General features: G+C 39.8%; 1 protein-coding gene across 4 annotated transcripts; it reads left to right on the forward strand.

Annotated features, from left to right (window-relative positions):
* Nucleotides 1-1,009: 1,009 nt before the first annotated feature.
* snx9b (sorting nexin 9b) lies at nt 1,010-19,528 on the forward strand. 4 transcript variants are annotated; one of them, XM_061746372.1, is made up of 19 exons: nt 1,010-1,321; nt 4,096-4,182; nt 5,120-5,194; nt 5,942-6,076; nt 6,678-6,755; nt 9,578-9,743; nt 13,000-13,138; nt 13,465-13,552; nt 13,869-13,994; nt 14,138-14,255; nt 14,348-14,478; nt 14,588-14,691; nt 14,779-14,882; nt 15,049-15,126; nt 15,352-15,428; nt 16,538-16,627; nt 17,623-17,737; nt 17,833-17,924; nt 18,086-19,528. In XM_061746372.1, the coding sequence occupies exons 1-19, from the start codon at nt 1,310-1,312 to the stop codon at nt 18,131-18,133; spliced, it is 1,863 nt and encodes a 620-aa protein (XP_061602356.1). In that variant the 5' UTR covers nt 1,010-1,309; the 3' UTR covers nt 18,134-19,528. The 4 variants fall into 4 exon arrangements, with proteins under 4 accessions (XP_061602356.1, XP_061602357.1, XP_061602358.1 ...); XM_061746373.1 differs by having other exon boundaries at nt 1,011-1,321; nt 13,468-13,552; XM_061746374.1 differs by lacking the exon at nt 6,678-6,755 and having other exon boundaries at nt 1,011-1,321.
* The last annotated feature ends 1,747 nt before the right edge of the window (nt 19,529-21,275 follow it).

Raw genomic sequence — 21,275 nt, forward strand, 5'->3', positions numbered from 1 at the left:
ATGGACCTTGGCGTACAGTAAACTGTAATGGCAAAATAACCAGCAGGGGGCAACATAAGCGCAAGGAAGTGGTTTGGGGGTGTGACCCAAAACCACAGGGGGAGCTGTCAACAACACTTTTCTTTTATTCAAACTTCAGTCCAAATAAGTAAACGAAATGTGACTACCATGACAATAGACGTCTGACCGACAATCACAATCACAATGAAAACTACATAAGGCTGATTTGATTTAGTCTGAGGTAAGATAGTTTATATAATTTGGAAGAAAAAGCTGGAAAATTAATTTGATGACAAACTAAAACAAAAAGTCAAATCATTATGATCATTTTTAGTATATTCATCATCATTCTTATTGTCACTGGTAGAATTTGTTGTACTCATAGTAGTTGAACTAACAAACACACACACACACACACACACACACATATATATATATATATATATATATATATATATATATATATTTATATATATATATATATATATATATATATATATATATATATATATATATATATATATATATATATACGTATAAATATATGTATGTATGTGTGTATATATATAAATACATATATACATATATATATATATATATATATATATATATATATATATATATATATATATATATGTATATATGTATATACACACATACATACATATATTTATACGTGGTGAGGTTAGTTCCCCTCTATATATATATATATATATATATATATATATATATATATATATATATATATATATATATATATATGTTTATGTATATGTCTGTGTGTTTTGTTTTGTTTTTTCTTCTCGGATGGTATTGTTCTGCTCTGCTATGTATCTCAGTTATGACATTAGGCCGTCAGTGTGGGACCTGACTACCTTTATTATTTATCTCAGTTATTATGACATTAGGCCGTCAGTGTGGGACCTGACTACCTTTATTATTTATCTCAGTTATGACATTAGGCCGTCAGTGTGGGACCTGACTACCTTTCCGGTTTCTCGCAGGTCACTCCCTCCTCCTCCGGCAGCAGCAGCAGCAGCTCTGTACGCGCTTCAAATTTGGGAGTCGCTCCGAACTTGTCCCGTTTCTTTCGTTGTTTTCCACCAGATTGTTTGGGTTTTTTTTAAAGCGATAAACAGGTTTTAATATTTTAGAAGTGTCCGCACAGGGGCGGCTCTCCAACGGGAAGAATTCTTGTGTTTTTTACGCCTTCAGTTCAAGAGCAGCGGGGGAGAAATGTCCAGCTGAGAACTAGAAATCTTGAAATCCACGGGGCCTGTTGTTCTAATGATTGATCAATGCTGCCACAATGGCGTCAAAGGTAGGCCTGTTGACTTTTCTTAGCTTTTTAGAAGTGTCAAATCGCTTGTGTGGTTTCCTTTGGCTTCTCAACATGGGTGTTTTTTTCCAATATCTCTGGAACCAATGGACTCGCACAGTCAGAGTTGTAGTTTCCGACTTTTAAAGTGAACATTTCAGTCGGTGAGCTAAACACGAAGAGTAAAATACATTTGCATAGTTTGCCGTGGAGGCGTCTAGTGGTTGCTTACGGTAAATGTGTTCGGGTTAAGTGTGAAATCATTGTTTTTGTTAGACACGGAAAATGTGCCTCATTAGGAAAGTGTCTTGTGACATTTTACTACCTCCCCAGTGCGGGTCATTTTTACAACAGTGGAATTCTGGGAAATGTAGTCTTTGGCATGCAGTGCTGGAAAAAGAACCTGGCGATAGATGTGTCTTGTAAAAATTATAATGATGCACTGTAAAAAATATTCTGTTAAATGTTTGAATCATGTTATTAAAATGTCGTTTCAGTAATAGCCAACATTTTTAAATGGAATAGATGTAATCTCCCTAAAGTAGAAGTCATTAAGTGGAATAGTTCATTTCATAATGACAGCAGATTGGTACAATTGCTACATTTCAAAAAAGTCTTTAATTTAATGTTGTTGCTGAGAAATGTGGATCCTTAATTGTATTTTTTTCAAATAGTAATATAATATAGCATGTAAGTATCCCCATCTATGCCTGTAGTAGTAGTAGTAGTAGTAGTAGTAGTAGTAGTTATAACAATATTTCTTCCTCCTCCTTTTTCGAGCATGACACATTTTCTATAATATTTATGAATAGTCGTCTACTTTGTTTATAATGGTACATTTATTATTTAGTGCTTATTATTGTTCTTTTTAATTTTATTGATTTATTGTTCTGCTGTTTTATTTATTTATTCGTTTTTTTGTGCTTATGTTCCAAATAAAATATATCAATCAACAATATAATACAACAATATTCATTTTTTTCTTTTTCCTTTTTGTGTTTTGAACAGGACTCAAAATGCTCCATCATATCTTTTGTCTATTTACTGTTTGCTACTATTTAAATCTGGGTACAATTCTCTGTCTGGCATGTTCAAACTTGGCCAATAAAGCTGATTCTGATTCTGATTCTTGCATAACATTCTGACATGTACACAACAGTAAGTTCAGTTACATTAGTGCTCCGATGAGCTAGCAGGCATACATTTCTTCGACTTTTTTCAGGTCATATTTTTTTCATTTTGTCTGTTTTTTTTGCACTTAGTTTTGCCCTTTTATTTGATTAAAAATTGTTTATTCTTACTGATTGTGCAAATCACCTTAACAGTGAAGCTTTGATATCAAATAATATACACATGATGTTTTAGTGATGCCAGTTTGGAGGCAGGTTCCACTATTTTAGCAATTTATATATGCAGTACAGACCAAAAGTTTGGACACACCTCTCATTCAGACAAATGGGGAAGTGTGTCCAAACTTATGGTCTGTAATGTATATATTTGTGAAAATATTGCAGTACTTGCATAGCCCAGCTAAATTGTGTGTGTGTGTGTGTGTGTGTGTGTGTGTGTGTGTGTGTGTGTGTGTGTGTGTGTGTGTGTGTGTGTGTGTGTGTGTGTGTGTGTGTGTGTGTGTGTGTGTGTGTGTGTGTGTGTGTGTGTGTGTGTGTGTGTGTTTGTGTTGCTTCTGGACAGGACAATGAACAGTGGATATTTATACATACAACAGACCACTGTTTATTTGCCTGGCCATGAGGACAATTGTGATTGTTATATTGTTATAAACTTTGAAGTTTGATTTTCGGCTCTAATAGTTCCATGTTTGGAACTATTGGATATATTGAAACATATTTATAAGCAACACTATTATTATTTTTTTTTTACCATTAGTTAAGGTCATAAACGTGAGAGTATTATAACCTATTTGAAAAGTAATGAAGTAAAACGTGAAGAAAATGGATCTGGCCACAGATTCCAATCATTTCCAAATCAATATTATGCAGTGCAGCTCTTAGACGAAGAGAAGAGATAGTTGGTTGTTGTGTCTGCGTTTGATTTTCAGTACAGATGTTCTCAGTACCACATGGTGACTGAATGAAATTGCCGATATCACATCTGGGCATGTTTAAAGAAATAGAACCAGCGTGTCTATTTTATTGTTTACAGTTGTTAACTGCAATGTTCTGCTCAGTAAAGGATACACAAGTTATTGTATTATATTCCTTGTACCTAACGAGAAGTATCCAGATGATCCTGTTTATTTATTTTATGTAGTCCCTCTATTAAAACATGTTTCAGCTCCTTTGACTCCTGGGATGTGGGAAATCTGTTTTCACTTCATCTCTCTGGTAAATGACCAAGTTTGTGATGAATAGTGTTTAAGAGATACACAACATTTTTTTTTTTTTATCGCTAGCTCTTATGTGGGTTGTGTATATACTATAATGGGGCCCTGGGGGCAGGACGGATTTATATAGTGGGTCAGTGTGGATGGACGTCTAGGCTCGTGTTTTAAACTCAATCAGGTAATGCCTTGAATCTGGCCGTGCTGTGCTTCTTGAAGCTACGTAATTGTGACCCTCAAGGCCCAGAAGAACTAGTTGGGCTGGTTTCGTAGTGCCCTACTTTCACTTTAAAACTGTTTGATTGCTACAGGTGTGACTGTGTGTGTGTATGTGTGTGTGAGTGTGGACATACATGTCTGTTTTAAAAAAAAAAAAAAAAATCTTTTTCCATAACTCATCCAGTTAGGCTTACTGTCTCCTCTGATTTGTTTTCAGGCACAGGTTTTATATGACTTCACAGCTGAGGCTGGAAACAATGAGCTGACAGTGAGAGAAGGCGAGACAGTTACCATCACGAATCAGGTAAGCAATACTACAATTTCCATGACTTTCCCCTGTAGGTTCCCGGATTTTAGACGCTCAGAGGTTTCAGAGGGTTATGACGTTTTCCATATCATTTCTTCTAGTGTTTAAATACCTTTTTAGTTAACTTGTTTACATTAAGGTTGCCTGTGACATATGGGCGTCAGTTTTGTCACAACTTCCACTGGTGAAATTGTTTATGTAGTAACTGCTGATATTTGTGCCTTAAATTATTACTGAAACCAAGGTGTCTGCTTGAATGTCAGTAAACGTTTATGAAGCTGCTCCTTTGACTGTTGTAAAGATATACTCTCGTAAAGCCTGAAATCACAAGATCTGATGCTGTATTTCAGCTGTGTGCGCCACGTATATTTAAAAAGAAAGGAAGGACAAGAGGGAAAAACACTGAGTAAACATTATGTCATTGAGACGGTTGCCAGAAGTTCAAAGGTCACTGACTGTGTACTGACCTAAATAGTTCTCTAATCTAAGTCTGTCAGGAACTACTCTTTTGAGTTTTCCTAGTCAAATAAATGTTCTGTGGAGGAACTTGAATGAGTAGAAAATAACTTTATTGATTGTTGATCAACCTTGTTTTATATCCTAACCCAAACTCCTTACTTCTAGGTGCAAGTTAAATCTGTCTAGCTTGAGTTTTGAATACTTTGTTTTTATATTCTATAGCCCAGAAGACCAGGATCAGGCATCACTCAAATATAGTCAACAGAAAAAACAGGAACAATCGGATTTAGGCCTCAGTTTTCTGCACAGTGAAGTTTAAGGTGATTATTATTAGTATTATAGTGCAGAGCAGTTCTCTTTTAATGCAGCTTTTGCTAAGTTTCCCTTCCAGTGTTTTGTGTTTGTGAGTCTCTCCTGCCCTGTGCCAGCCCAAACCATTCATGCTGATATTTTCCTTGGTCTTGCGTCATTTCAGGGCATCGGAGGAGGCTGGATCGAAGCACAGAACTCCAGAGGGGAGATCGGACTGGTGCCTGAAGATTACATCGAAGTAAGTTAGACAGGATAAGCAGTCGTATTAGGTGTGAATGTTAATTCAGCAGACATCTCGCCAGATGCAGTGTTTTAAAGTACATTTTTGTACATTTTCTTGTCAACGGGGCCTTAAAAAGGTACTTTTTGCTCATTCTCTAGAGGGATTTATCTGGTATCTTCCTGCTCAAAAGTAAACTCACAACAGGATGTCCCTCTGTCAGGAGTATTTGCTGATTATGGTGTTTTTGTGTGTATGTGAGGGGGTGTCCAGTAACTCTGACTTCATGAAGTGGATATGATTCACCGGAAAGTCATGCAGAAAGAGTGTGATTAAAAGTGAACTCTGCGTTTTTAACAGTCTTGCCTCTCTTCAAACACTCGGGGAAGCAGCTGAAAATATAACGTTTGTGCGTGCAGCAAAAAGAGACTGGTGCCGGTACAGTCAGCGTGCTTAACTTTGCAAACAAGTTCATGTGAACGAGTGAACCTGCTTGACCTTAAGTTACCGTCCCAGCTGCCCTCAGAGTTTGTTTTTTTTTTTTTGTCTTTTTTATGTGTAAGCGGTAAAGCATATGTGAGAAAGTCACCAAATTGTGCTGTCACAATACGCTTGGAGAGCCAGGAGGTGTCTGCCAAGAAGACGGTCACATTACCACAGGAGAATGCAGCTTCAGAAATCATTATATCACGGTGGAATATCTGGATTTGCTCACTTAACGTGACTTTTTTATGTATTATTTGTCTTCTGTCCTTTCATTTGCAGTTCAGTAAGCAGTTTCCCGTTTCCTTCCACGGAGCAGGGACCACAGCACCTAGTTCAAATGCAGGAAATGTTGGATCAGCGGACCTGTCTTTCTTCGACGCATATGCACCTGCATCAGCACCTGCACAAAACCAGGTAATGTATTTAACTATTGATGGTCCAGGCTCTGCTTTGGTTTCTCAGAATTCATATGTCCGGAACCAAGCAGCAGTGAGTGTTAATGAATACAACAGTGTCAAACCCAGCACACCTGTTGTCTTGATCCTCCTGTTTATAAATACATAATGGGTTGATGTTGCAGAAGAAGCAGAAAGCAGAAGTTAGCATCAGCGAAGTTACACTGACGTTTGTGACATTGGTGTGGGCCACAGATGCAGAAGTGAGAGCAGCTGGTGCGGGAGATATATACCACACTCATGCCATTTTTAAAAGTGCTGCAAGGTGTTTGCTTTAGTCATAAAGAATGAATAGGAATTCAGTTAAGTGAAATGTTCTCTCCTCAGCAGACAGGAAGTTCCCAAAAAGAAAACGAGCGCACTGCTGGATCAGTACATTTGTTGCTCAGTACGTTTCCGAGTCGAGGCAGGAACTGTGTCAGCGATCATCTGCCGTGCCCTTTAACTCTTATTCACCCGCATCCCAGCACATCCACATCAGCAACTTTAACCCAACCGCTGCTCAGTGTTTACCTCCACTGCTGACGCATAGTGATGATGTCACCTTCTTTTCCCTCAAGGTGGATACTGGGGACTTGAGTCCCCAGCCCGACACCCCCGATACCCCAGTTTCCCCCTTCCTTTCGTCCCCTGAGGAGGTAATTGCCACTTGGGGTGTGGTGGGTGTGTCCAGGAGGCATGTACCCAAGCCTTTCATGCCCACAGCTGTTTTCAGCAAAAAGCCTTCTAATTCCTCCTCTGCCTGCAGAAAGCATGATCTCACCATCTCCGTTCACCTCCACAGACACACGAGATGCTCACAGATCACACCAATCAGCAACCATCCCCTCAATCCCACAGCAGATTCATTGAATCAACACCAAAGTGGAAAAAGATCAATAATCCTTATTTAGTCTCTCACCTACAGTATACGGTTAGCTCCAGAGGTATTTGGACAGTGACTTCAGTAAATATATATGATTTCTACCGTTTTACACCATCCTGATAGATTTCAAATAAAACAATCAAAGTATAAAGTTTCGGCTTTAATTTAAGAGGTTTCACAAAAAAAATATTGCATTTACTGTTGATGAATTGTAGCCATTATAAAGAAAATATGTCCATCTTCAAGGGTTCAGTAGTATTTATACAAGGAGTCATAACTGAAAATATGACCGTGATTGACCGTTTCTTTAAGTTCTCTCTACTTCTGTAAGCAGTCAAACCAAAAGACACCAGTGAGCTGGCTCCATTGGCAGCCAAAAATGCCCCTTACCATGACACTGCCTCTACTGTGCATTACACATGATGCTTTGCTGTTCCTATATCAATAATCCTATGGGTGGGGTTGGCGAAAGGGCCTTTCTGTGTGGAGTTTGCATGTTCTCCCCGTGTTCCCTTGGGTAACTAATGTGAGCTACCCTCACAAAAACATGCAACAGTCCTGGGCTATACATGCCCCCTCTGGCCAACCGGGGCGCCAGATGGGGTGGGGAGGATCTGGCCTGCTCACTCCTCAGGTTAAGAAGAAGAATTGAGCTCAACCTCCCGGGGTTGGTAGAGGGTGGGCAATGCTGACTAAAGCCGGGCATACACTGCGATTATCGGCTCGTTCTGAGCCGATTTTCCAGTCGTGCGACTATTTTTTGGATCGGGCCGGATTTCGACCCAATCGTTGGTCATGCCTCGTGCAGTATATGTGGGGTAACGACGAGAGATTAACACCTCACGATGAGCTCCCGATCACAAATCGTGTGCTTGCAAGAAAATCAAACGTGTTTGAAATCCTGGTCGCTCCTCGTGAAGGAATCGCACAGTTGAAGCAGCTGCGACCCGATTTGCCTCATCCTTTCGCAGATAGCATGCGCAATCTCTGATGTCACGTCAAAAACTATTATTTGTAGTTTAAAGTGTTGCAAATTCACATTACAAATCATGTTTTAATAGCAGAAAAAAAAGGCCGCATTTCCCAAGTCTGCCCAACCATACGCATGCGGCGACCCGTACGCGGCGACCCGTACGGGGCGCGTCGCCGCGTACCCTACGCCGTAGGCTCTGCGTTGGTGTAACGCGGAACCATAAATCAGCCTTCAGTGTGTGCTCTGTCTGCTGTTCTGAACACTCCTTTCTCTGTTGTGCTCATTTTGCTGGGACGCCGGATCCCTCCGCCGACACAACTTTTGCGGTATGCGTTCATTTTTGTGTCTAAAAATGATGCGCAGTGCCCACCCAATCAGAAATGGTACAGATATTTGGGGATTTTTTAAATATATATATATATATATATATATATATATATATAAAAATAAAATTATAAAAAAATTAAGGATCCCCATAACCTTTGATTGGGTGGGCAGAGCCCACCCCTGCCCCAAAACCGGCCTCGAGTTCCAGTACACAGAAGTCCGACGGGAGGTGATCGTATAGTGTGAGCAGACGGGTCGCATCCGAGCATCGGGTCGTACAGTGTGAGACCATTAATTGTGGGCTCTGAACTTTTGAACTCCGCGATCTAGTCGTGCAGTGTGAGATGGGGCAGTCTCAAACGATTTAAAATATTGCACAGTGTATGCCCAGCTTTAGGTAGGAGATAAAATGGGGGGAAAAAAAAAAAAAAGGTAAATGTGAAACTTATGTGAAACCTCTTGAATAAAAGCTGAAATTCTATACTAGGACCATTTTAATTCAAATCCATTGTGATTGTGTAAAAAGGCAAAATTTGAAAAATAAATAAATACAAATAAATAGCGCCACTGACCAAATACTTCTGGATCAAACTGTTGTTTTCTAATTTCACTAATAAATCATTTAACTGGACCGCTCACATGTATTCCAAACGATTTTCCCAAATATAATGAACATCAGTTCATTATATCAATGATATATAAATAAATGATTATTTTTAAACTGATGTTTTGTAAAGTTAAATAAAAGTTATGCAACACTGCTGAACAAAATAATGTGCTACGGAAGTGATGTTTCAGACTACATGATTGTGTTTATGACAGAATTGCAGCAGTTTGCTTTGAAACCTCTAATTCTCCATTCAAGCCGCTCAGGGTTCGTTTAGCTGTAATCTAATTTGAGCCCAGAAAAGAGAAACACACTTTGTTGCATGCATGTGCATGCAAATTCAACAAGCATGGAATGTAGTACCATTGTGAGCTCCTGAGCGCTGCATAGAAACATTAACGTAAATGGGAGTAGTTGTTTTGCAAGCATGTGTTTTAGACTCAGCGTTTGGTATTATTTAGATGAAACCTGATCCATAAAGCAGCATTTACAAACTACAGTGTTCCCATGGGGTTCATTTAGCTTTCAGCAGATTCTTTGCTAGACGGCAGGTCTGCGTTACATATTTGGAAAAGCATGATGTTTTAAAACTGCTGTCAGTTTCTCCTTAAACAGAATCTCTGCCTCTCACTCCGACGGTACAGTCCACCCTTTCATCTCTCACGGTTTGGCTTCCCATCTCTTCCAGGCCAGTAACGGTAATGATCCCTGGTCGGCGTGGAATGCAGACCCTTCGGGAGGCTCAAACAACAACAACTGGGCTTCTAACCCGGAGGGCACCCAGACTGGGAAGAGTGCTCCCGACCCCTGGGGCTCGGTGTCACAGGGCCAGTCTCAGGGGTACCAGGGCCCAGGTAAAACCATCATTTCTTTTTAAAAGTTACAGCTCTGTTGTACTTGAAGTAATGCTGGAGTTAGCTAAACTTATAAGGTGGTAAATCAATAAATGTCTAGAGGAAGCAATAATTCAGCCGTGCAGATGTAATATTTTCAGGTATTTCTATTCTTGTCCAACACCTGGTATAACTTTGATATGCATACCATTCTGTACCTACCGGTAGTATAAAGTATCACAAGATAAAATCACTGCTTACGTCCATCTTCATTTATTGCGGTTTGTATCTGGATTATATGTTTGGAGTGTAAAACTTCGTTAAGGAGAAAAATGATGGGAGATAAAGCAGTTTAGAGTGAGACCAGATTATGTTATAATATATGTATGTATATATGTTATAATGTAAGCACTTGGAGCAATCGACCTACATTCAAATAAAGTGCTATTTATTTATACACAATGGTGGTGACCAGGAGTTCTGCCTGAACTTTTTATACACTATTTGTACACTTATAAAGTAAAAATCCTCTTACTTTCTTTCTGTATAAGTCGAAAAATTATCCACACCACATGTTAATTGCCCCAAGTGCTCATTTTAGTTGCCATTTTGCTACAAACATATTCTTTTCTCACTCAAAACTGCTTCGATTCACTTTATCTTGGTTCCTAACAAAGGTTTACACTCATTGGTACCTACTATTACACCAAGGTTGTTGTTTTTTCTTTGAACTCAGGAATCACTTTGGCCGCTGCAGCTCACTCCTAGTTTACTATTATGTTTAACGTGCTAATTCAGTTCAATAATTTCTGAAAATGAAATTAAAAACAGTTTAGATCGTGGCGTCCCCATTTGGATTTAGGAGCAGGACAGTGATCTGTTTTGGACTTTTAAAGTCATTACGATCACATACTGGCCGCAGTTTGGAGGTCTTTACTCATTTTTTCATTCAAACTGAGCAGGTCAGCCTCAAATTATAGTTTAACATGTTCAGATTTTTTGGCTTGTGAGTTGGTTTTGTATACAAATATTGCAGAGGTTTTGTGTGTGCTTATTTCAGTTTTTTTTTATTATTATTATCAACGTTGCTGCATCACAAAGCAAAACATTCAGAAGAATGTTTGAGCTTTTTTTGTGCCAGAGTCCAGTTCTCCAAATGTTGAGTTTAAGGTCTCTGCCGGAGCGAAAATAAGAGGAAAGAGGAAATCCTGAGTTGTCGGTTGTGCAAACACGACGAACGATTTAGCCATGAGACAGAAGGTGTATTTAGATGTATCGAAGAATGCACGACTGTCTTTCTTCTTTAATCTTTCAAACATGTTTAACTGCAAGTGCATTTTAGATTGTGCAGATTTTCCCTCTAAGTAGAACACAAAGAGCAATATAAGAGATGATTTATTCATTTAATGAAAGACGAGACAAATGCTCTAACTTGTCATTCATGCTAAGTTGATGACTCCTCCAGGCTTTCACAGAAGTGGCTTTACTCCTTGGGTTTTCAGTTTTTCTCGGTTCTTTCTCCATTGAGATGCTCCAGCAAGTGGACGGGACCATCAAGTCATAAATCTGTTTTTGCCAGACTGTGGAAAAGTTAGCCTCACTCATGACTCAGACGGACAAATTACTTGTCCTGGATTTTAAATTCTCCATTCGCTTTTGTAAAAGGAGAACACGTGAAATAAACTGCAAGTACCCAAAAAAATTAACAGATTTTTTTCCCCCCTTTCTTTCTCTTTTGCCAAAGGCATCTGCCCATATCCTTACCTTATTGATTACACAGGTATAAGTCTGTCTCCTGCTGGAAGCTTCTGTGCGTGCGTGTGCGTGTGTGTGAGTGTGCGTTTGTGGACTGGCAATAAGCGGTTGCGACATGTGAAACTTTCTGCAGCAGAGATGATTCACATTCTTTTCAGAAGCATGCGTTTGATGTTGGATATTAACACTAAATTAACCGTGCTGTAATACGAGTGTGCACTTCCTTATGGATTTTTAGAGACTTGTTTTTGTTTAACAGCATGTTTACTCTAAGCAGACAGAAAGGTGCAGGGATAAAGCCTCAAATGCTTTCTTTGGGCTCATACAGTTCTTTGGGCAGATAAATCCAAGCTCAGCTTCGGTGGACTGGCAATGTTTGGACAAGTCCGGATCAGCTTGTTTAATACTTGTTTATTTAGAGGCTCTTTAATACTAAATGGTACTTTTGCATCTGAATTCGGACGAGAGTAATGCAGCAAGCCACTTATATGCATGCGTGGAAATGTATTTCTTATTTTTCTTAGGCTCAATTCAGACTTAAAGGTTAGATTTGTACTTTTTCAAAATATTTTTTAATCAAGCTAGCAACTGTAGTGTGCTGTAAAGCAAGCTTTGATGTCAACTATTCACAATTTTGATTCAACACCTAATGTGTGGCAGACAAAATATAACCAAGGACAAATGTAACCCATCATGAAACAGATAAGGAGTGTTGTATCTGAGGTTGGTGAAGCTAGAGTGTCTTTAAAGGTAGGGTAAGCAATTATTTTTGGAGGATTTCTGTAGGAGGAGACCTGTTGATGTTTGATTTAAAAACAAAAAACAGAAAGTTAGCTCATCCTTCTCCTTCCCTGCATTGCTCTCCAAGGAAACACGCCCCATCATGAAGATGAACACTCCCTCTGCCAGTGATTGGTTGTAGCAATGTTTATGAGTACTGGCAGTCGTCACCATTTTTGCTTTTAGTTTGTTTTCAGAGCTAGGACTGTGTACCTCATAAGGTGTGCAGCTTGATATTCAGTGAATGTGACCTTTAATGCACGTCAACAAGATTTGCATTTTGCTATAAGTTAAAGTTGCATGCCTTCAAAGTGCCAATACGTCCATGAACTCTTGTAAAAACCTAATTATTTTATATACATATATATTTATATCTAGAAGGATTGTAGCCTCTCATTTACTTTTACATCTTAGGACAAAACAGTGTTTTAGTTAAAACCAAGCTTCTGCATCTCACACCAATCACACGTCTTTTCTCACCACATCACATGAGGTAGTGAGTTGTGTATCTGGGGAAAAAATGGGTTAAAAAGTGTTTCTTCACCCAAGGCTCAGTTTAAGATGATGGAAGGAAAGGCTTAACATACAGACTTTTACCCCAACTCCTCCAGTCTTTCCCTGTTTTAGATGGAAACATCAACAGACACTAACTTAAATGGCTAGGAACTTTCTCTAGGCGTAATGAACAACCTTTTTATTGTGACTGTGATTGGAAACTAAAATCTCGTGGATCTTTCTTCAGGGGCCGAGGATGATGAGTGGGAAGATGAGTGGGATGACATGAAGTCCACTGGTGGTTACCCAGAATCCGAATCTGGAGAGGGTGGAGCAATGCAGAGAGGTGGAGCACATGGGTCCTCAATGAAAATATCCCTAAACAAGTAAGAGTTAAAAACTTGGTAACCTCTGCATGGCAATTTCAATTAAATTCAATTCAAAGTCTTTATTTTCGAACATGATAGTGTAAGGTAACAGACATGTTTGAACATTTGAACAATGGATAGGGGAGAGACACCTTTTTTTTGTGGTAGCAGCAGCAGTCATGACATGTTCGAAAAGGGATAAGAAAAAGTAAAAGACCTATCAACTCCTACCCCTTGAACTCAATACTATTCATTCAGATGGAAAAGGACAATTTAGAAAACAGATGTACTTATTTCGTGCAAGATTCAAAGAAATTGATGTGGAAACTGCATTTGTTTTTGAGCAGGTTTCCAGGGTTCTCCAAGTCCGGTCCAGAACTCTACCTCCTTTGCAAGCAGCTTGTAAAAGGCAAAGAAAAGCTCTCAATTTATGTGAGTAATCTCAATTGTGCACACAAGTGATCTACACTATTGTACATCATGTTTTTGTATATCATCAGTGGTGCGCTAACGTAATCATCATTTTAGATTCAGATTCAGATGACTTTATGAATCCCTTTGGGAGGTTCCCTCGGGGAAATTGACAATAAGATTGATGAGATTTTATTGAAATTATTGAGGTTTTATGTCATACCTCCTTTACATTACTGAGTATCATTATCACAGTTGCATATTTTACCTTTTAAACATCCTACTTTACACAAATTACAGACTTTGAGTGTTGTAAACCTTTGCTTTTCATGTTCAGGTGGGAGAGGTTGGTCCAGTGTGGTCTTACCCAGAAAGCCAGCTAGACTGCGTTGTAGCTGATCCCAAGAAAGGCTCCAAATTGTACGGTCTTAAGAGCTACATTGAATACCAAATAACACCCAATGTAAGTATGCAGAAGATTTTCCAAACGGATCCGGACTGGTGTCCGAAAGCCGCTTGACAATTAATATGATCATCCCTTTTAATTTAAGCTTTAAATTATTTCAGTTTATCCGTAGTTTCCATGACCATGTTCTTGCTTTGCAGACCACGAACCGGCCAGTCAATCACAGATACAAGCACTTTGATTGGCTGTACGAGAGGCTCCTGGACAAGTTTGGCTCGGCCATCCCCATCCCGTCTCTACCAGACAAACAGGTGACAGGTGAGCGGCTGACTCTTACATCATATGAAAACGGTTGGTCAGTGTGTCACGCTCGACTGAACGACTGAAAAAAAGTAATTTTCCCGTTCAAGGACGTTTCGAGGAAGAGTTTATTAAGATGCGTATGGAGCGGCTGCAGGGCTGGATGACCAGGATGTGCAGGCATCCCATCGTTTCCAGCAGTGACGTGTTTCAGCTCTTCCTCACATACAGGGATGAGAAGGTAAAATCAACGTATTAAGAAATATTTGATTTAAAAAAAAATATATAATTTTTTGCTTGTAACAGTCATTTATTGTTTATATGAGATGATTATTGAGTGATTGTTGCAGGACTGGAAGATGGGGAAACGAAAAGCAGAAAAAGACGAAACAGTCGGCGTGATGATCTTCGCCACGATAGAGCCCGAAGCTGCAGATCTGGATCTTGTAGAAGTGTAAGTCAAATTCAGCTTTGCAAATAACAAGAGATAGTTTGGGATTGATTTTGCTGAATGCTCAGTGCATTTGTTTCCTTCTCCCAGGGAACAGAAGTGCGAACAGTTCAGCAGGTTTACCAAATCCATGGACGACGGCGTGAAGGAAATCCTCACAGTGGGAAACGAGCACTGGAAGAGATGCACGGGACGTATGTTCACACTGCTCTGGCGCTTAATAAGCGTTTACCTGACATAGGCCACACCTCCACTTTAATCTGTAATGATTGTTTATTATTAAAATCCAGTAAATTGTTTTGTCAACGTGGAGGGATTCCCGCTGTCTTTGCATGTATATTGATTTCATCTCTTCAACAGCGCTGCCAAAAGAGTACCAGAGAATCGGAAAAGCTTTCCAAAACCTCTCCTCTGTCTTCACCAGCAGTGGATACCAAGGTATGAACCACCAGCGCGACAGAAAGCGCACACTTCCAGTTCTCTCGTCTCACTCCAACGTCTTCGGTTACAACTTCCAAAGATTGCTTTAACGCATGCAACGTTCATAATGGGGAAAGCAGAAATAGTTGTTATGCAATCGTTTATTATGTGTGAATGTGTTCTGAGACAAAACGGTGCACAGGTGCTGCTTGGAAGCGCATCGTAACCTCTTCTCTGCTGTAGGTGAGGCCACTCTGACTGACGCTTTGACAGCAGCGGGGAAGACGTACGAAGAGATAGCCGGGCTGGTGGCAGAGCAGGTATTCTCTCACGCTGTTAAACGACTGTAATAATGATGCTCCTCGAGAAGTTGCAGAATCAGGCTGCTTCCGTAGCTCATCTGTCAGAGCGTGCAAATGCAGACTGAAATGGTTGTTGCAGTTGGCCAGATCTCTGGTCTGTGATGACCTTGTTCTTTCTCTCTTCTGCTTTCCTGCCTGCATCAGTCTCTGAAAAATGAATAACAAAAGGCCATCATTAGTTCTCATCATGCCATGATTCAGAAAAGTACACCAGGAATCTTGGAGACTTGTTCTGTGATGGAGGGTGTGGACCAGAACTGTTACACTTCTGCTTATTTCAAGGTTTTGCTATCGCCAGCGTCAGTTCACACAATCTCAATATATCAGTGAACATTTCCTGATTAAAGCTCATGTTTATGTCCCCGTTGTCGTTAGTTGGTGTCATCTTTAACCCAGCATCCTGTACGCGAAGGATGCATCTGTAAAGGCACACACTGAGGACAAATGTATTTTGCAGCTTTTCCTAAGATGTGACACTTAATTTGTTTGTTTTTTTACTTTTCTGTGTAATAAAGTCAGTTCTTGGCTTTTTTTTGATGCCCCAGCAGCTTCCAGAGGGACAGTTCATCTGGTAAGCTGCGGATGATTTTTGCCAGTGCTCTTTTAGATTCGTTGGCTGTAGTTTAGTGACACCTGTAATACAGTTTAGTGTTGAAGAGAGATAATGCCTGGACATGGATTCATCTCAGGACCCAGAAGGCTGAAGCAGTGCAGTCTATCTGTTGTGTTGTCTACAGAGGCTGTTGTCAGCTTTGCCTAACAGGGTCAAGGATAAGGAAAGAATGTGAGCGAAGCAGCCTCGTGTACGCATACCCCACTTAATATTTACTTTTTATTCAGTGGGTGTTTTTATTCCACTGACACTCTGCTCAGCTCTTGAATCTTCATTTGAATCCATGGTCTTGTTATTCCAGTGACTTTAAAGTTGACCCTGTATTTTCTATAATCAAACTATATTTCCTGCTCTGTAGTTAAGATTAGCCAGTTTAGCCCCAGTTTTAGCTATCTGTTATTGACCTTTTTCCTTTTATCATTTGTCTCCTCCTGTTTGTCTTGTCTATGTGCAGCCTAGAAAAGACCTGCACTTCCTCATGGAGACCAACAATGAATATAAAGGCCTTCTTGGATGTTTCCCAGACACTATCGGAGTCCATAAGGTACATCCTCTTCTGGTGACTAAAAATATCAGGAGAGTTGTTTTCAAGGACGCGCTTATTAGAAAATATGATTTGATATTGGTATGTTAATTAATTATCAATAGCATAAACAATAAAAAGATGATCTGTTGATAAAACATTTGGCAATGACGTGACTATATTATGGAAATACGTTTTCCAGGGTTTGTATAACTGAATGTTCTCACTCTGACCATCTTAAATACTTGTGTGTGTATATGTGTGTGTATATGTGTGTGTGTGTGTATATATATATATATATATATATATATATAATCAGTACAGACCAAAGTGTATCTGAGTTGAGAAAGAACTTAATCAACTAATCACCTGCTGTGCCACTGGTTGCTATGTTGATTCTTGTCACAACAGGCGTAGAGAAGAGCGAGTTAAGATGGTCTGGGAGAAGTGGGTGGAGGAAAACCAAGCAAAGAGCCTTTAAAACTTCTTAAATCTCCCAAGAAACTAATTTCAGTGAAAAATAAAAGTAAACAAGCATATTTATGTAAATGACACTGATGTATTTGTGTGTTTTATAGACATTAGCTCAAGTTTAAAACACCTCCTGTTTCAGAGCTTTTATGTAAGCTTAAAAAAAAACAACGTATTCAGTGTTTTGGTTAGAGTACTTTTGTAAAAAAAATGTTTTTCTTTTAGGCCTCAAATTTGACACAAGCATTTCATAACACATCTATCTTAAACTAAAACCAATCCAGGAAACTAAAACACTTCCAAAGTCTGAATTGAAGCAGCAGGAGCTGCAAGAATGTTGTTGTTTTCGTTTCGTGTTGAGACAACAAATGAGGAAGTATAGGAACAGTGAATTGTGCGGCTTTTTCTTACACTTGGGTACTTGGGTACAGAAGATTGTTGCGGGTTTCGGTTCACTAATGATTGAAGAATTGCGTAAACCCCTCAAAAGAGGCACAAGGTTTGGCTGTAATCTAACGGTAGACTCCGGGGCTGTTATGTCACAGGCAGCCATAGACAAGGTGAAGGAGGCTGACAAGCTGGTGGCTACCAACAAAATTACCCCTCAGGACAAAGTGACCATGGCGAAACGCGCCAGCACCATGTCTTACGCATTGCAAGGTACCACACTGTCTTGATCAAAAAGGAATGTCAACCTTACAGTTCATCAAAGCACGCTGTCTCACCTCCCTGGTTTCCTCTCCCTTCTGGCACAGCGGAGATGAACCACTTCCATAGCAACCGTATCTATGACTACAACAGGGTCATGCAGTTGTACTTGGAGGAGCAAGTGAAGTTTTACGAGACGGTAAAGGCATCTTTATTGACCATTATGTCACACTAAATCTGAGTCAATGGCAGTTCGTGTTTTCAGTTCTTCCTTAGATAGAAAGTTAAATGGATGTTAAACTGTCACATGATCACTGTCCACTGTTGTATTTACGGGCGCTTTTCTTCCTGACCCCCCAGATTGCTGCAAAGCTGAGACAAGCACACAGTCAGTTCACTACAATGTGAAGGCAGTCTCGCACTACAAGATGGGAGGATAAACCAGATCAGCATCTTTTTTTTTTTTCCTTCTTCTTCTTCTTTTGCTTATGTTGCATTCTTTACTATACTTTTAATTTAAATTTCGCTTTTTTCACTTTCTGACCTTATTTCTTATTCCACTGCCCGTCCCAACAGCCCCAGCTTATGGTAGTTGTTTCGTCCGTTGCTCTCGCAGGTTCATGCACACATATGTGTGTGAGAGCTGAAAAGGCTGGCCACTAGTGGTTTTCAGGAACAGCAACACGTGATGCTTGATTTACATCCAGCCTTTCCTCTGTCCAAGGTCCACCGCTTGTAACACAGGAAGTTACCATCCTCGTAGCACTCGGAGCAGCCAGGATTTGGTTCATTGCAGGAGTTAAACTGTGGTGCATCTTTTACAGATGATTGTTTTAAAGCAATACTCTGCAGTTTTTCAGTCTTGCATGTAAAAAAAAAAAAATGGTTCCGCAAATACGGAAGCGCTGTAATCTGCACGGCAGCGTCGCGATGCGCTCACACCACAAAACCAAAGCTGTATTCTGCTTTATCATTAGGAGCAGCCAGGGAGTTCATTTGTAAAAGAATAAAAGCTTTACTGTCTACGTCTCAGCAATTAACAGATTTATTTGACAGTGTATTTTTTATCTTTTTGGCTTCTATAAACACTATTAATGTTCACCGGCTTTGTGAGTAGAAGCAGAGTTTCATTCCTCCCGAGGTTTTGGTCTTGGAGGAGTAGTCGGAGGCGGAGTGTGTCCACTGCTGGCAGTGCCTTAACACCTCTTCATGCTGCACTTCCTCAAAAAAGCTAACACAGGAAGCTCCACCTTTTTCCTGGCTGATCCACATTCGTTTGCCTCTTTTGAAAAACTAGCAAAACCTTAGATTTGCCCCCACCACCACCCCCCGCCATGTCCACATGCCATGAAACTGCAGTTTACATATCGGGGGACAAATACAGAGTGAGAGAATAAGAACCCGGTTTGTTTGTTTCTTCTGAAAGTCGATAAATCAAATCTCTCTCTTGTGCGCACACAAAGATTTATTATTTTTTCTTTGACATGAAGTTGTAACTACGAGTGTTGACAGTCGTGCATTATGACATATATGAAGTTTTCTTTCTTCCTTTTTTTCACTGCCCAGTTTTCAATCAGCCTCTAATCTTTTTCACTCTTCGTTTTTTCTTATCACTTGATACATAAAAATATATATAATTATATATATATATATAAATACATATAAAAAATTATTCTATTTGACCTATTAGGTGCTTCTTGTCATTAAGATAATGTTTTATGTATAGAAGTATTTGCTATATGACACCATTTGAAAGAGAAGCACAGAAATTTGTTTGATTTATTAAACAATGATTTGTATTCACGGCTGGTGTCGTGTGGTTTTTGTCTGTGAATGGGCGTGTGAATTTGAATGAATCCTCACGTTGTTTCCTATACGACGCTCGGCGCTGCTTCCCTCACATTGAGGCCTTCATTCACTCCAGCAGATTCTTGCGAGGAATGAAAATGAGTCGGCAGCTTGTGTGAACAGTGCGCTATGTGCAGTCCCGCAGTGGGGGAAGTGAAAGAGGCCATTTACACCACGCTCGGGCTGCAGCTGGACGTTCAGGCCGCAGATGAAGATAGCTTATCTGACTCGGAAAAACTTTCCTTGTCCGTCAGCTGCTTTCGAGTTCATGTAGCTGTTGTGTTCGTTGCTTCACTGGAGCATGAAATGTTTTTGTTTCCCACGCTCATTTGCAATAAACAACTGTTTAAAAAGAAAAAATGAAGCGATTTGGTAAATGCAGTTTGAAATTGAATAGATGCAATCCTGCACAGACTTTCATGTTGGCCTGCTGTTAACTTTGCCTCAGCTCTTGCCAAGTGTATTTGCACAAGCTTGCCAGCTTGCTAAAGGTCTTTGGAAACCCCTGTGTGACGTTATGAGCACACAAGCAACACTTGGTAAATTGCACACAATCACTGATTTTTTTGATTTTTTTTTTTTCACTGAAATGCCGTCTTCCGAACAGGTAAATATCATATCTAAACATGCGTTTATTCAAAGAGCAAATCTCTGCTATTATTAGAAACTGGTGAAGTTCCAACTGTAAGTTTATATGTATCATGAATAGAAATATCAGGTCAAAATCTTTTTTTTTTCTCTCTCTCTCTTTTAGCAGAATGAAAATGGTGCACATTTTTCAATTTGATGATCAAACTTCTGCCAGCTTGAATATTGTTTAACTTCAGTTTGTTGAAGGCATGACAGTTGCAATTACTTTGTTTTTGTATCCATTTAATCTTCTTTGGGAGAGACCGTGATGGATAGTATTTAACATGATCCCATCAGGAACAGCCAGAGTTGGAGGTTAACTAAGAGACTGAGATGGTTTGGACATATAAAGAGGTGGAATACTGAATATTTTGGTAAAAGGATACTGGAGATGGTGCTGCCAGGCTAGAAAAACCGGGCGAAGACCAAAGAGCACTGCTGCTGTGACAGAGTAAAATGGAAACAGATTTTCTGCTGTGGTGACCTTCTACAAGGAAAATCTGAAACATTTAACTTTTCCACAACAAGCTTTGGTGCTCGTCTGTCATGTTGGAACACCGAACCCTCCCAGCTGTCTTAATTGTTTGATGTTAAGTACAGCTCTGGATCAACGCTGCTTCTTTTCCAGTCTGCCCACATTCGCATCCGTCAGTCCCACTGGTGCTAAAGTTGGCTGCCACGATTAAAGAGCTCATGCAAGGGATCCGTTCAGTATTTCAGTCTTTGTGTCATCTGACCACAAGAATCTCCCCATAGAAATCTTTTTCCTTGTCCATGTGGTCTACTGCAAACACAAATGGAGCCTGAATGTGTAAATGTTGGCACAGCCTCTTCAGTTCATGGTGCTGCAAAAGGTGCTTGACTGTAGACGATGTTACTGGTGTTCCAGCACGTTCCAGGTCTTGGCAAACCTGTGCTTCGGTTGTTCCTCACCATTCAGACTTATTGCCTCTAGCTTTAAAGTTATGGGTGGTACTTATTGCAGCAGAGCAGGTTGGTGGTTAGCACTGTTGGGGCATGTGGAGTATGTGTTTGTGGGTTTTCTCAAGGTACTCTGGTTTCCTTTCACAAT

This window comes from Cololabis saira, chromosome 18 (assembly GCF_033807715.1).
Source record: "Cololabis saira isolate AMF1-May2022 chromosome 18, fColSai1.1, whole genome shotgun sequence".
NCBI lineage: Eukaryota > Metazoa > Chordata > Actinopteri > Beloniformes > Belonidae > Cololabis > Cololabis saira.